The 15,663-nt window shown below is 42.0% G+C and overlaps 1 protein-coding gene across 3 annotated transcripts in view; it reads right to left on the minus strand.

The window, feature by feature from the left end:
- The window catches only part of VIPAS39 (VPS33B interacting protein, apical-basolateral polarity regulator, spe-39 homolog), a 32,531-nt gene that overhangs the window by 4,836 nt on the left and 12,032 nt on the right, over nucleotides 1-15,663 (minus strand). For all 3 annotated transcript variants that reach the window (XM_089522289.1, XM_089522290.1, XM_089522291.1), the window contains exons 8-15: nucleotides 12,411-12,503; nucleotides 10,010-10,043; nucleotides 8,568-8,670; nucleotides 8,449-8,476; nucleotides 8,180-8,253; nucleotides 7,202-7,277; nucleotides 4,398-4,532; nucleotides 3,453-3,494 (exon numbers count right to left, since the gene is read on the minus strand). In XM_089522289.1, the coding sequence (XP_089378415.1) occupies nucleotides 3,453-3,494; nucleotides 4,398-4,532; nucleotides 7,202-7,277; nucleotides 8,180-8,253; nucleotides 8,449-8,476; nucleotides 8,568-8,670; nucleotides 10,010-10,043; nucleotides 12,411-12,503 (585 nt within the window). The remainder of the gene's footprint in view (nucleotides 1-3,452; nucleotides 3,495-4,397; nucleotides 4,533-7,201; nucleotides 7,278-8,179; nucleotides 8,254-8,448; nucleotides 8,477-8,567; nucleotides 8,671-10,009; nucleotides 10,044-12,410; nucleotides 12,504-15,663) is intronic.

A 15,663-nucleotide genomic window follows, 5' to 3' on the forward strand; every position in this document is an offset into this window, starting at 1 on the left:
AGGACATTGCTTTCTTAAGTTTAAGACCACCATGGTGTTAATAAAAAAAGTGCTTCCTACAAGTAGCAGACTGTGCAGGACTGAAACCAAACTCAAAGGATCAGACTGGAGTCAGTTTGGTGGGACTAGGCACAGTTCAGCTGTCAAAAAAGCATGGTCCAAATCCTTGAGCAAATCCTACTCAGCAGCCTCTAAGATTTGGCTGAACACAGTCCAAATTAATTATTTAATTAATTAATTAATTAAGTCCATTTTGGACTTAAGAGCTTATGGAGTGGCAATACGTGCAGCAAAGAACTCCTTCTATGCTGCACGTATTGCGTCCGCAGAGTCGCGTCCGGCAGAGCTGTTCAGGGTTGTGAGGGAGCTAATTCGACTCCCTCCCACCCTGAGCCCTATTTTGGAGCCATCTAAAGCCTGCTGTGACGATTTTAACAACTTCTTTGCGGATAAAATCTCTCGGGTAAGGGCTGATCTCGACGCCAGTCTTTGTGCAGATCCTATAGGAGAGGTGTCCGAAGCGTCCGTGGTCCCTGTTATACTGGATCACTTTGAGTTTGTTAGTACCGATGAAGTGGACAAGATCCTCCGAAGTGTTAGGAGGACGACTTGCTCTCTTGATCCCTGTCCCTCATGGTTGGCAGCTCAGGGGGGAGATGTGGTGCGACTAATGTTGCATCACATAATTAATACATCTCTAAGTGAGGGCCAGTTTCCATCTAAATTAAAATCAGCAGTGGTTAAACCCCTGCTAAAGAAGCCCTCCTTAGACCCCCTGCTTCATAATAATTATAGACCAATCTCGCTGCTACCTTTCTTAGGGAAGGTGATCGAGAGAGCAGTCGCCCTCCAGCTTCAGTCGATCTTGGACGACACCGATTTTCTGGACCCATTTCAAACTGGCTTCCGGGCGGGCTATGGAGTTGAGACTGCCATGGTCGCCTTAGTTGATGATCTCCGTCTGGGCATGGACAGGGGGAGCGTGTCCCTGTTAGTGCTCTTGGACATCTCAGCGGCCTTCGATACCATTGACCATGGTATCCTTCTGGGACGCCTGAGGGAGTTGGGAATTGGGGGCACTGCTCTGCAGTGGTTCCGTTCCTACCTCTCGGGCAGATCCCAGATGGTGGAGCTGGGGGACTGTCGCTCCGACAGGAGGGCCCTGACATCTGGTGTCCCTCAGGGAGCGATTTTGTCCCCTATGCTATTCAACATTTACATGAAGCCGCTGGGAGAGATCATCCGGAGACATGGGGCGCGGTGTTATCAGTACGCTGATGACACCCAGATAATTTTCTCTATGTCTCCGACTGATGCAGTAACTAAGGATGGCATCTCTCCTCTAGATGCCTGCTTGGCGTCAGTAATGGGCTGGATGAGGGAGAACAAACTCAGTGTGAATCCAGGGAAAACGGAAGTACTGGTGATAGGCTCCCCGGTTCCTGGTGGTGAGATCTGTCACCCGGCCCTGAACGGGGTCACGCTCCCCCTGAAGGACTCGGTGCGCAGCTTGGGAGTACTCCTTGATTCGTCGCTCCAGCTGACTTCTCAGGTGGATGCGACGGTCAGGAGTGCCTGTTATCAGCTTCGGCTGATACGCCAGCTGCGTCCCTACCTGGACCGAAAGGACCTAGAATCTGTTGTACATGCTTTGGTAACCTCTCGACTGGATTTCTGCAATGCGCTCTACATGGGGCAACCCTTGTACCAAACTCGGAAGCTGCAATTAGTGCAGAATATGGCAGCCAGATTGGTCGCTGGTAGCTCCAGGTCGGACCATATAACACCTATTTTAAAAGATCTTCACTGGCTGCCTATTCGCTTCCGGGCTCAATACAAGGTGTTGGTTTTGACCTATAAAGCCCTAAATGGCTTGGGCCCAGGGTACTTGGAGGACCGCCTCTCCCCACACAATCCACCCCGCACACTCAGAACATCTGGGACCAAATTGCTGGAGGTCCCTAGGTCTAATTTGACTCGGACCTCACAGAGGGCTTTTACCACTGCTGCCCCTGTACTTTGGAATAAGCTCCCTGCAGAGCTCCGCTCCGCCGCCTCATTAGATGTTTTTAAAAAACAACTGAAAACATATCTATTCCGGCTGGCCTTCCCACCTTAATTTGTTTGTCTGTTTCTCCTGCCCCTTTTTTCCTCTTTGACCCTGGATTGATGATTGTCTTTGCATTTTTCTACTGCCCTGGTATATGTATTTTTTATTTTATTGTTCCTGTTCCTGTTTTTGTAATAATGGTTTTAACTGTTGACTGAATTTTATCTATATTGTAATGTTTTTATAACTTTGTAAGCCGCCCTGATCATTTTCTTGGAAGGGCGGGGTAGAAATAAAATTTATTATTATTATTATTATTAGGAAAATGAATGCCATGCAATAATTAGAATGACATCAAATGCAGGAAACATTTCTAATATCCAGGTTTTAGTTCCAAAGCTGGTGTGCAATCTTCCCTCCCAAGTCACAGAACCATAGACAGGAAGGCAAATGTCATACTCCCCAGCCCTTCACAATGAACAGGAAACTAGCCTGATACAGAGCAATCTGTACAATCTAGATCGCTAAAAGAGAGCAGTGCACCATAAAAAAACCAACAGCCTCAAATGACTAAAGTAACAAAGACAAATCACATGCTATAGTACAATGCAACTCTTGTCTCCTAGCTTGGGAAACCACATCCCACCACTTTTTTTTAGGGAAACTGGGAGAAACATCTTAGCTACACCTGTGACAGTCCCAAAACACCCCAACACAATATCAAGTGAATGTCAGGTGGGCTATCAAAGATTATTTGCTGCTTAGGGAACCACAAGCGGCAAGTGGTCTTGCAACCTGGTCTTGCAAGATTACAAATAATCTTTGAGGATGTAGTCTTTGATAACAAATTATCATTCATCCTCCTGACTTAAAGCCCCAGCTTTCCATTTCATATTGCATGTCCGAAAGCTGTTCTTCTGGAGTTTACTATAAATAGAATGCATCTTTGCTTTGCATCGTGGGTGCAAAAGTATCCAAATTGCTATGAATGAAAACTAGGCCTGCCCACTTTGCTCAGACCCCATTTTCCTTGTCCTTGGCTTTGCCACTCTGGCTTTAGACCCATCCACTGCTGAAATACAGCCTTCAAGATTTACCTGGAATTTATCCCTGGTCAAAAAATGTGCCCCACCTCCAGTTTAGGGCCTTGAGCTTTTTAGTATACTTGTACCCAAACTTCCCCAGGGCCTTAGACTGAAGTTCATATTTGGAGACATTTGGATTCAACTTTAAGCTTGGTTTGACATTAGGACATTATGACAACAAAGCTTATATGAGCCTCGGGTCAGATGTTAACCCATCCCGTGTTAACATTTTATGAAGTTGGCTTGTTTCTGCCTTATGTCTACTGTGCATTTCTAGCCTACATGGATGACATCCTTAGCAAACTCCAGCTCCTTACCTTAAAGGTTTTTTTCAAATTTGCTGGACTACTGAAGGTGCCCTGGAAAAGAAAGACACGGTAAACCCAGTGAAGGATACAGACAAGGAGGGATGAAGAGAGTGGGTGGCACCAAAACATCTCTGATAGGAAGACTATCTGATTATCTCTAGCCATGTCCTCTTCCTCATTATAATTAAACTATGTCTTCTAAAATCTAGATTCCTCATAGATTTTTCCAAAAGTAATTGAAAGTTTGTGTCAACCTCTCTTGGGTTAGACTTTTCTTATTTAAAGTATTTTTAAAGCTGTACATAGACACACAAAACTCATAAATCCTCAAAACAAGCAGCTGAATTAACTTGTCTGAGAAGTCACAAGATGCAAACTGTCAAATACATCAAGGGCTGTCACCTTTTGCCCCACAGTTCCATTAGCAAAAACATTTTTTTCCTTTTTAAAAAAAGGCAAAAAAAAAGAGGCCTCTAAAAGACATTATTTTCTCCCTTTTCAGTTTCAGGCCCTGGACCACTGCCTCAAAGAACAATGAAAAAATGCACGCAAAAGTAACTGGAAAATGCTTCATTACGCCACCCCCACCCAAAATAGAAGTGATATATTGCTCCTTTAGGTGATATATTGCTGCCTACTCCTGTGGTATGGTATAAAAAATTCTTCAGTTTTCAATAACAAGGTGGGAATCCTGATGGGCTAGACACTTATCACAGCACAAATTTCTTAAATAGAGTATATCACTCAGGAAGGGAAATCTCTCCATTTCCATTTTCCTGCCTCAGAAATCCTGCAATACTTGAAAAACCACAATGTCTATCTGAAGATAGTTGCCTACTTCAAATGTCCATCAAATGGAAGTGAAATCTGGCTCCTACTTTCTTTCAAATGGCATCTGATTTCACTGACCAGTACAAAGGACCCCTCCCCATCCACCCCCATTGTTACTCTAACCTCTGCCTCCGTATAATGGTAAAAGCAGGAGTAGAACAGTGTGGTGACTAATGGCATGTTTAGGATAGAGGCCTTGCGAGGGTATTTCCGAAATATTTCCGTCTGTCCAGCTGACTCTAAATGCTTGTCATTTGCCTGGAAAAACAGAAGAAGGGATGCTGCACGTAAACAAATGATAACCACAAGTAAGCTTGAAATATAAGGGCATACTGAAGCCATCCAAAATGGAGCAGGGGTAAGAAAATGCATCTGTATTATTTATTTGTTTATTTCATTTATATACCATATTTCTCTCACAGTTGGACTCTCACAAATGTAGTTATGGATGGCTTCAGTGTGTCTTAGCATCTATTTTTCTTCAAAGTATTTTTTCCACATTGTGCTGTAGCATTTTACTCAGATCCATGGTTCCATGACCACTCAAGTCACTGAGAAACCAGTGTGCAATGCTGTACATGCTTACTCAAAAGATCCACTGTGTTCAGTAGGACTTATGAAATAGGTGTGGTTCCCCACCCCATTTCTTAGACTGAGAGATTATGGTTCTTTGACACTTCTCAGCTAAATTTGGATTCTATCTAGGGTCCCATTATCAGCTTCTGGCCACTTTAGTGCTCAACTCATTATAGTGGTTAAACCAGAGAGGCAAGTCAGCATTAACAGTTCATTTAAGCCTTCTTGGATTTTGGAATTTCAGAATATTTATATCTATTTTTGCATTAGCCTTACCAGTATTTCAGCATGTTTGGGCAGCATCTCCAGGCCAATCATTGTTCTATTAGATTATCAGGAACAAACATATCTGGAAGGCAACATTGCTTTCTCTTCTCATGCTGGAAACATACCTGAATGCAGTCTGATAAGAACTTTCTCTGGGCTTCTTTTTATTCTCTCTTATGTTCACTGAACTAATTAGTTGACCAGTTGCATAAATCATACTGGAGAGGCCCACTATCCTTGCTCATCTTCTCTGTATGCTTGCCATATGGCTGCCTGTCATCAACTGGTACCGAAGAGGGTTATCTAATGATCATATGCTTAGGATTTTATAGGTCACATCTCAGAGAGTGAGGCTAGTGAATGTCTTCCTCTTCTATGTGTGACTATGGAGGCATTTTTAAATCTTATTTATATTTCAGAGCATCAGCATTTGTTCCAGACTGTAACCAATTCCTTAATGATTGTGACTGATACAGACACATTTTCCCAAATCTAGTTATCTGTTTTAAGATATGTCATTTATCTTACATTCTATGGGTTATACAGTTGGCCCTTCTTATACACAGATTTTTTATACACGGATTCAAGCATACACGGTTTGAAAATGTTCCAAAAAAGTATAAATTTACCTTGATTTTCCATTTTTATAAGGGACACCATTTTGCTATGTCATTATATGTAATGGGACTTGAGCATACACGGATTTTGTTATACGCGGGGGATCTTGGAACCAAACCCCAGCGTATAACAAGGGTCCACTGTACTAGGCTAAAATCCATCCTTTAGTTATATGAATCAGGTGAGAATTTGGCAATCAAATACAGCTGTAACACTTAATCCCAGGTACATGTCCACCTAGGACACTTGCAGCCTTAGTGATCTTTACCTAGTCATTACTGTTAACACACCCTGCATTATTTTGGGGTACACATATTTTGTTATATTTTAGTAGTTACAGAGAGGTCATAAACATGAACACTGAAAAGTCAGATGACTTTTAAATGAATTTCTGATAACTGGTAACAGACCTGAGAGCATTTGGAAAGAACCCTGTAACTTTATGGCTGTGAATATTGCTGCTTCCGACCCCCTGCCACGTGCATTTCCTCTTGAAAGCCACAGACCAAAGTTTGTCAAGCCTAAAGCATTAAGCCAATCTTTCTGCTAGCCCCATTGTATTTCTTCACATTTGATCATATCCAAACTCCCTGGGGTTGTACTGCTTGATGTACAGGCTCAGAGAGTAACTGGCACAAAGTCACCCAATAAGTTTCATGTCTCAGTGAAGATCTGAATGCAGATCACCAAAATGGCAGTCCAAACACTATGTCACACTGGTGATTCATCAGTAGAATGAATAAATAACATTAAAGCAATTTCAGCCAATGTAAGGGGCCATAAGCAGACATCTTATAATAGCAGAGTCTTGAATAAAAAGGGTTATTGACTCTCAATAAAGTATAATCTGAAACAGGACCACATGGGACTCCCGAGCAATTGTAATAATTTCATATTGGAGCCAAACCTTAATTTTTAAAGAATAAGATCAGTAATCTGTAACACAGCACAGCCTAACAATTGGATGCTGGACTACAAAGTATCACAGTAACATAAAGGCTAAGCAGTTGTTCAGCATAGGCCATAGGAGATTGGTTATGATATGGAAGCCATCATATGATACAGTACAGTGGTGCCTCCGCATACGCGATCTTTTTATAGGCGGCTTTGAGCATAGGCGCTCAAAGCTGCCGGCGCGTGCGGGGTGGAAGGGGCGGCGCGTCCCATTCAATTGAATGGGCGCGCGCACCCGTTGCGCCTCGTGCGCCACCGCGCACGAGCCCCATTGGAAACAATGGGGCTCGAGCATAGGCGGATTTTTTTATACGCGGAGGGATCCGGAACGGATCCCCCGCGTATAATAAGGTTCCACTGTATGTGCTTCCTTAAGCCAAGTCACTAATATGCATAATTTTTTCCTCCCTTTCAGTGCAGAAAGAAAACTTTGGTACTTCAGTGAGCAAATGTGAGGTGTATTAGGGAAACCCCCAAATCATTTTTAGCCAAGGACACACTAGATATCTTACCTCAATAATGATCTGCCTCTCCAGGAGTGTATAATGATCTTGAATGTGAGCAGCATCGTCAGGTGAAAACGACAACCTAGGTAGGAAAAGAGTTTCTCCTCACTTACCAATTATCACTCTCAGATGCTTTATCTATACTCACTAATAAATATGCAATTAATTTATCAATAAACTATGCAATCATTAATATTATTCATTTATTTATCTTATTTAGTAAATATATATTTTACTTCCTAGTAAGTATATTTCGAGGACTGTACTCTCAGTGAACTCTTTGATACTTCTCTTTCAATAAAGGCAAAGAGGCCACTTCCCACAGCATTTTTAAAATTAGGAACAGCGTATTACTTTGACTTTTTCTCACCTAAATGATTTAAGGCTTGAAAAAGAAGATGGAGATAATAGTGGTCTTTAACAATCTGAAAGACTGTAATGCAGATGATGGAGCAGAACTGTGCCAACAGAATTATTAGAATCAATGGACAGAAAGAGCAAAGAAGCAGATTGTGGGTAAACACTAGAAGAAACCTCCTTACTACTCTGAAAACTACTTGATGCAGAACAAACTGCCTCAGACATCTTAGTTCCTACAGTAAACCAAGCAGCTACCCCTGAAAAGCCCACAAGCAGGACATGTGGAAAACACCACCCTTCAACTATTTTTCCCCTCAGAGGCATGCTGGGGGAGCATATAACTGTCATAAGTAGTAGCTTTGACAGGATATTTCCCATAAATTTGTCTAATCACCTTTCAAAGCTGTCTAAGTTGACAGCCATCACTATCATTTTACATACCTATATCATGTTCCCTCTTACTTGTGTACCTACGGCCTAAGTGAAAGGTCCTCTCTTGACATTCTCAATTTTCTGTTTCTGATTAATTTAATGCTTCTTTAAAACAGCAGTCACCTCCTCACTAAGGCTTAAATTCACTTCATCTGAAAAAAATAATCATGTATTTGCACAAGGTACACTTACCCAATGCAACTTTTCAGAAAATCTTTTCGTTTCTCTGCATCCCGGATACTCAAGTGTTCACGGTACTGTGTCAGCTAGAAAGAGCAGAAAAAGATGTAAAGAAGAGGCTCAAGAAATAAAATACTCCATAAAGCCTAGCTATTCTTCTTCCCCAAGTTAGGAATATAGCAGAAGGAAAACACTTTGTGTCCCACATTCAGTTGGTCAGGACAACCTTACTTCTCCACCTATGAGAGAGCAGAGGCCTACATTACATAAGAAATACTCACAGCAACTTCCTCAGTCCTGTCCAGGAATCTGCAAAGAAGGGGAAAAAACTAACTCAAACCTGTTCAGAACTCACAATTCAAACTTTAGTTTTAGTTTCAATGCTCAGGTGGCTTCATACCTCAACAGGTCCAAGAGGAGCTTTTGGTCCCCTGTTTCCTTGAGGAAATGTATCAAATGGTGCAAAGCCACTTGCCGTAGCTCCAGCTCTCTGAATAAGATCTCTGCATGAAAAGACAAGGAGGGCTTAACTAGCCAGGTTCACCCTCAATTAATCCTACACTAATCAGGTATAAATCATACTAAAGAGCATTTCCCTCCTCCCAAGAAAATAATAGTACTTGTGTTAACTCAGTAGCTGAACTGGATGTATGTGTGTGATACAGGAATACTTGTTGCAGTTTATATTGCAAGTGGGTGACTGTGGGAAGGCTGCTATGCATTTTCTCTGTTGAAGTGCTGAGGATATGCTCTTTCTTCAATATAAACTGCAACAGGTATTCCTGTACAGAATGGCAACAGATGCACAGATAATACCCATGATATATCTGATGACAACTAATACCTCTCAATTTAATGCTCAGCAAATGCAACTACAGCCATCTTTGCAACAGTGGTTCCCAAAATTAACTCTCATATATTCTGGAGTAGCAGCTCCCAGACATTCCAATAGGCATAGCCAAGGTCAAGAATTCTTGACCTTTCTTGTGGTTGAGTTGTGATTCAGCAACATCTGGAGATTCCAGATTGGGAACAGCCAACTTGTTCCCTGGCAACAAGACTGTTTTTCTCTAATCCCAGGCAAAGCTACACCCATATAGATCGGGGGTGCAGACAATACCATCTTGTCAACACTAAATTTTGGATCCGTGCTAAGGAGAAAAGGTGGCAGTTGTAGTGGTTTTGAAAAGTTCCCAACATGTCTTCATTCTATGATGGATAAAGTGATTTTGCCTAAGCACCACCTAAGTGAGGGAAATGAGGGCTATAATTGTTGGGATATAGAGTCACAAGGAAAATGTGGGTTTTAATAGTAACCAGGCATAAAAGGGTTACTGTGAGCCATAATGATTAGGCATTTAAACAGGAAGTGGCATCAAAAAGATAGTCAACAAGTGCTGTAAAGTACTGTAGGATGCCACCAGTCTGAAAGCCACTCAGGAGGGAGGCTGGATCCTTTGTGGCACCAGAGGGAGAGGCAAGGCCTAGTAGGCCTCACGGAGCTTTTGCTAGAGTAGTGACGAGCATTTCACCCAAGAGAGGGTTGTTACTAGTGTGGATGGTGGATGGTGTCTGTATATATATAGTGTTGTACACAGTGGAACTTCTTTTAATAAAAGCCTCATCTGAGAGACGTTTACAGTGTCTCTTTGCTCACTGAGAAAGGGAGAGGTGTTTCTCCAGCTCACAAGCTGCTGACTACAGTCACGAAGGTGGAAAATCTGGTGCCAAACGTTGACGTATTGCCTCATGTGCTGCGCAACATCAAAAGCATTTTAACAACAATCACTTTAAATAAACAAGATTGTAACAGAGGTCACTCGCTTCTGAATCCCCACATACCTTTCTTCAAGGTCCTCTTCAGAAATATTAGAATCTGAAAGATAATGGGTAAATCTCTTCAGATGAGCTGAAAAGGGATACTTACAAAACATATGCGTATCACAAGCAGCTGTAAATCCTATGCTATATAACATTCAGCTACATATTTAGTAGTAGCCTAATAAAATCTGAAAGAATGGAGAAGGCGGGGGAGGGGTGGGGTATTTCATTAATACTTGATGTTCTTGAAAGAAGATGCCTTAAAAGATATCAATTGAACAAGGAATAGGTTGCTAGGCATACTACCAAGACTGAGCATCTGTACAAAAAGTGACAAAATCCAGGCAGACCTTTGGTTAGACAATAAATGGTTGGGATTATTCCTTCTGAAACAGTTAAAAATTTTCATGTGCTTATGTTGCAAAAAAGTTCCACAGCCACAATCAGTAAAGCAGTATCAGCAGACACACAGTAACCCCAAGATTATCAGGTTCTCAGAAATTAAGGGCAGGGGTAGATAACATCAAAAGCAGCTTGTTAAAAATCAAATGGAATAAAAGAAAAGTATCACTTTCTAGATAGGCTTCTCCTGGAATCACACAAATAAGTTATTTTAAAACATGCCCAGGGACAAAAGTCAGAGCTGCCTACATACATCAAAAGAGAAAAAGAGATTTTGCTGTAGCTGGAATTAGGAACATATGTGTCTACCCAACACCCTAAAACGGAGCTCAAGCCAATAAGGACTGAGAATGTGTAGTGGACAAAGAATGCTGGCTGGCTGTTGCATTTATGTTTAGTTACCTTCCCAGAACAATGGACGGAATGACCTAATGTTGTCAGGAAAGCTAGTAGTCCATGTTGGTTACTTAATCTAGCAGTTGGTTACTTGATCTAGCAGGCAACTGTTACATGGATTTGTAATTGGTTGACTGACTGAAGCCAAAGAATGCTCAACAATGGCTCCTTTTCATCCTGGAGAGAAGTGACCAGTGGGGTCCCACAGGGGTCTGTCCTGGGCCCAGTGCTATTCAACATCTTCATCAATGACTTGGAGGACAAAATTGGAGGCATACTCATCAAATTTGCTGATGACACCAAACTAGGGGGAGTAGCTAATACCCCAGAGGACAGGATCAAAATTCAAGATGACCTGAATAGACTAGAAAGCTGGACCAAAGCTAACAAAATGAAATTCAACACGGAGAAATATAAGGTACTGCACTTAGGGCGGAAAAATGAAATACACAGATATAGGATGGGCAACACCTGGCTGAATGAAACTACATGTGAAAGGGATCTGGGAGTCCAAGTAGAACACAAGTTGAACATGAGTGAACAGTGTGATGCGGCAGCTAAAAAGGCCAATGCAATTTTAGGCTGCATCAATAAAAGTATAGTGTCTACATCAAGGGAAGTAATAGTGCCACTACAGTCTGCTCTGGTCAGGCCCTACCTGGAATATTGTGTCCAGTTCTGGGCACCACAATTTAAAGAGGATGTGGAGAAACTGGAGCATGTCCAAAGGAGAGCGACTAAAATGGTGAAGGGTGTGGAAACCATGTCCTATGAGGAACAACTAAGGGAGCTGGGGATGTTTAGCCTGGAGAAGAGAAGGTTAAGAGGTGATATGATAGCCCTGTTTAAATATTTGAAGGGATGTCATATTGAGGAGGGAGCAAACTTGTTTTTTGCTGCTCCAAAGACTAGGACCCAGAACAATGGATGCAAGCTACAGCAAAAGAGATTCCACCTCAACATTAGGAGGAATATCCTGACAGTAAAAGCTGTTCGACAGTGGAACACACTCCCTCAAAGTGTAGTGGAATCTCCCTCCTTGGAGGTCTTTAAACAGAGGCTGGATGGCCATCTGTCAGGGATGCTTTGATTTGGATTTCCTGCATGGCAGAATGGGGTTGGACTGGGTGGCCCTTGTGGTCTCTTCCAACTCTATTATTCTATGATTCTATGATTCTAGCTTTTGAAGGTCTCAAGAAAATATCATTTGTATGCTACCTATCCAAACCCTCTTAACTGGAGATCAAATATAGTGGAACCTTGTAAACGCAAGGGATTTATGTAGTTTTCTGAGGGCAATTACACAGTATTTAGCTCTTGGGATATATCAAGAACAAATGAGAAAATATCCAAGGTATTTCACAAGATTTATTTATATTCCATATCCTTGAAAGGAAGACCATCTTGCTTATTAAAATGCTTAGTGAATCTGGCATCAAATACTCAGTGTTCCCACCCAGAAGCCTTCAGTTAATTATATCCAAAATTCACAGAAAAGGGGAAACATGAGACAATGACACAAATGGTCTTCACACAAATGATCCCAGAATAAAAAATATAAATGGAGCCTGCCTCAGCTGCAACCACTCTCTCTGCCCTAGTTTATGATCACAGTAACACTCACGGCTGTGATAACGTTCCCATCGTGTGCTGCAACAGCTTCATCCAATAGTAGCAACTTGTCCTGCAAGGAGCGAAACCTTTCTAGGGAGCAGACCTAGAATGGGACAAGATTCATAAAAGGTATACAATGGGCTAGGCAGGCACTTGGCATGCCTGAACAAAAGGCCACTTTATCCACACAGCTATGTTTGGAGCTGTTTGTAATGCATCTTGGAGTAAAGCTACACTGGTTAGCTATTTGCATGACCAGCTCTCCAGGCAATTGTGAAACTATGCTACAGTGTATATACACGATGTTTAGCCTGATTAAAACTTCCCTGATCTCAGATGCATGGACAGAAAGCTTGCTACAGAAGTGCATTCTTTCTGCACCACCCCACCTTTCCTTATCCTGGCATACAGTGCTACATTACAAGAAACGTTATTAAGACCTTTAATCAAATATGAGTTTCTAAGAGTAATCACAGGCAGTGCACAAATATTATTTGCATACAAGTGCACATGATATATTAAACTTATTATCAGTTCTATGGCAGCTGAGATTTGATTATGTATCACCCCTATAGCTACCAAAAATAACTTATCTCCTCCTTTATCTACCAATAAAGAATATTAACAGCCTAGAATCAGATCTATGGAACTGCCTCACAGTCTAAAGCTGGCAATGAAAGAACATAGCCCATTATTTGAGACAGGATTTAATTGGTCAGAATCTACTTTCTCTGCAATTATTCCTGACATCTGTAGAACTGCAATCCAATTTGTCTAAACAGGGAAATAAATAATAAATAAATAAACATTTTATTTGTATACCGCCCTTCCATAAGATCAGGGCGGTTTACAGCAGTTAAAATACACAATATACAATTAAAACCATCCCAAAAATTACATAAATCAAAACAAAAACAAAAGCAAAAGCAAAAGCCCCCGGGTTAGCCAATCCATTGCCTGTGCGGCGGGGGGGCCTATAGGGACTTAATCGGGGAATGCTATTTGAAACAGGTAGGTCTTCAAATCCCGTTTGAATTGGGCCAGGGAGGTAGCTGAGCGGAGCTCTATGGGCAGCGTATTCCAAAGGGCCGGGGCGGTGATGGAAAAGGACCTCCTAGAGGTGGAGGATAATCTCGCCCCGGGAACCCTAAGTAGTTGCTGCCCAGATGTTCTGAGGGTGCGAGGCGGAATGTACGGGGAGAGGCGGTCCTTCAGGTATCCTGGGCCCAAGCCATTTAGGACTTTATAGGTCATCACCAACACCTTATATTGCGCCCGGAAGCGAATGGGCAGCCAATGGAGGTCTTTTAAGACCGGTGTTATGTGGCTGGCCCTGGACGTACCAGTGACCAGCCTAGCTGCCATGTTCTGCACCATTTGAAGCTTCCGGGTTTGGTATAAGGGCTGTCCCATGTAGAGTCCATTGCAGAAATCCAGTCTCGAGGTTACCAGGGCATGTACCACAGTTTCAAGGTCCCAGTTTCTTCCCAGCAGAGATCTTGAGAAAGCTAGGAGCACTCATATTTCAGCCCAGACATATTTGAGCAAGACTGCAAGAGCCATCCACATATGTTTCAGTTCTGTATTGATCTGGAGGCTTTCTTCCACTGTCTATGACTCAATGAATATTTCAGCAAGGGTGATACTAACCAGGACAACAGCTCACAAGCATCACTTCAGTAGCCAAACCATGGCATTAGATATTGAATCAACACACAATAAAATGTTTCCCAGCACAACAAACAGAAGACCTCTACATGGACTCATCCAGAGAGCTGGAACATGACATTGGATTTCTACACAGAATGTTTTCACCATTGTGCCCTAACAGAGATAATGAACAAAAGGTACAATTTACCACATAATCGCAGCAAAATGTAATGAGATCCCATCCACAGTTTTCAAAATAATCCTAACATTATTATACAACAGACTGACAAAGAGGGATCTGTGGTCATCATGTTTACGTCAGACTATATACAGGAGGCAAGAGAAAACTGTCCAACACTACATTTTACAGAATCCTTTCAAAAGATCCCACTGATGAATATTTGAAAGAACTACACAAATTAATAAGAGAATTCACTATTGATGTTTGATGTTCTTAGCAGAGAGCCAGTATGGTTTAGTGGTTTGAACATTGGACTAAGACTCTGGAGATCAGGGTTCAAATCTGTTCAGCCATGGAAACCCATTGGGTGACCTTGGGCAAGTCTCAGCCTCAGATCAAGTCAAAGGCAATCCTCATACACCAGCATCGTACACCAGGTTGTACTACAAGCCATCAAGAATGCTATCCTGAATGAGATCACACCAGACCTGGCCATCAAACTCTGCCACTTCATACTCACACATAACTACTTCATTTTGGGGAATAATATGTACCTCAAAGACAGTGGCATTGCCATGGGCACCTGCATACCACCACAGTATGCAGACATCATGTCTGACCTGGAACACTTCCTCAGCCCACGTACCCAGAAACCTCTCTTCTACCTCTGGTTTCTTGGTGGCATCTGTATTACTTGGATATACAGAAAGCAATCACCAGGATTTCAACAACTTCCACCCTACCATCAAACTGAGCCTGGAGCAATCCATGCAACAAATTCACTTTCTTGACACCACTTGCAACTGCACAATATATTTTTAAGTGTCACACTATTGAAAACCCACTGATCACTACACATATTTTACATGCCTCCAGTTTCCACTGAGAACACACTACCAAATCTATTGTTTACAGCCAAGCCCTCCGATACAATGACACCTGTTCAGACCCTATTCAAGACAGAGACTCATGGATATAAAACAGGCATTTCTCAAACTACAATACCCATCTAAGGAGGTGAAGAAACAAATCAGCACAGCAAGAATACTACCCAGGAACCGTATACAAGACAGATCAAAAACACAAAATGACAGGACACCCCAAGTTGTCACCTACAGTTCCCAGGTCTGACCAGTCAGATGCATCATCAACAAGTTACAAACAATACAGCCCTCTCACAAGCTCTGGGAGGCAGCCTTTAGTGGCCAAAAGACAGCCTCCACAGCTGCATTTACACTGCAGAATTAATGCAGTTTGATACTGCTTTAACGGTCATGGTTCAATGCTATGAAATTCTAGGATATGTAGTTTTGTAAGATATTTCACCTTCTCTGTCATAGAGCTCTGGTGTCACAATAAAATACAAATCCCAGAATTGCACAGGATGGAGCCACAACAGTTAAAGCAGTATTAAAATTGCATTAATTCTGCA

Source organism: Sceloporus occidentalis, unplaced genomic scaffold (assembly GCF_023333645.1).
Source record: "Sceloporus occidentalis isolate IW3139 unplaced genomic scaffold, rSceOcc1.0.p SCAF_4, whole genome shotgun sequence".
Taxonomy (NCBI): Eukaryota; Metazoa; Chordata; class Lepidosauria; order Squamata; family Phrynosomatidae; genus Sceloporus; species Sceloporus occidentalis.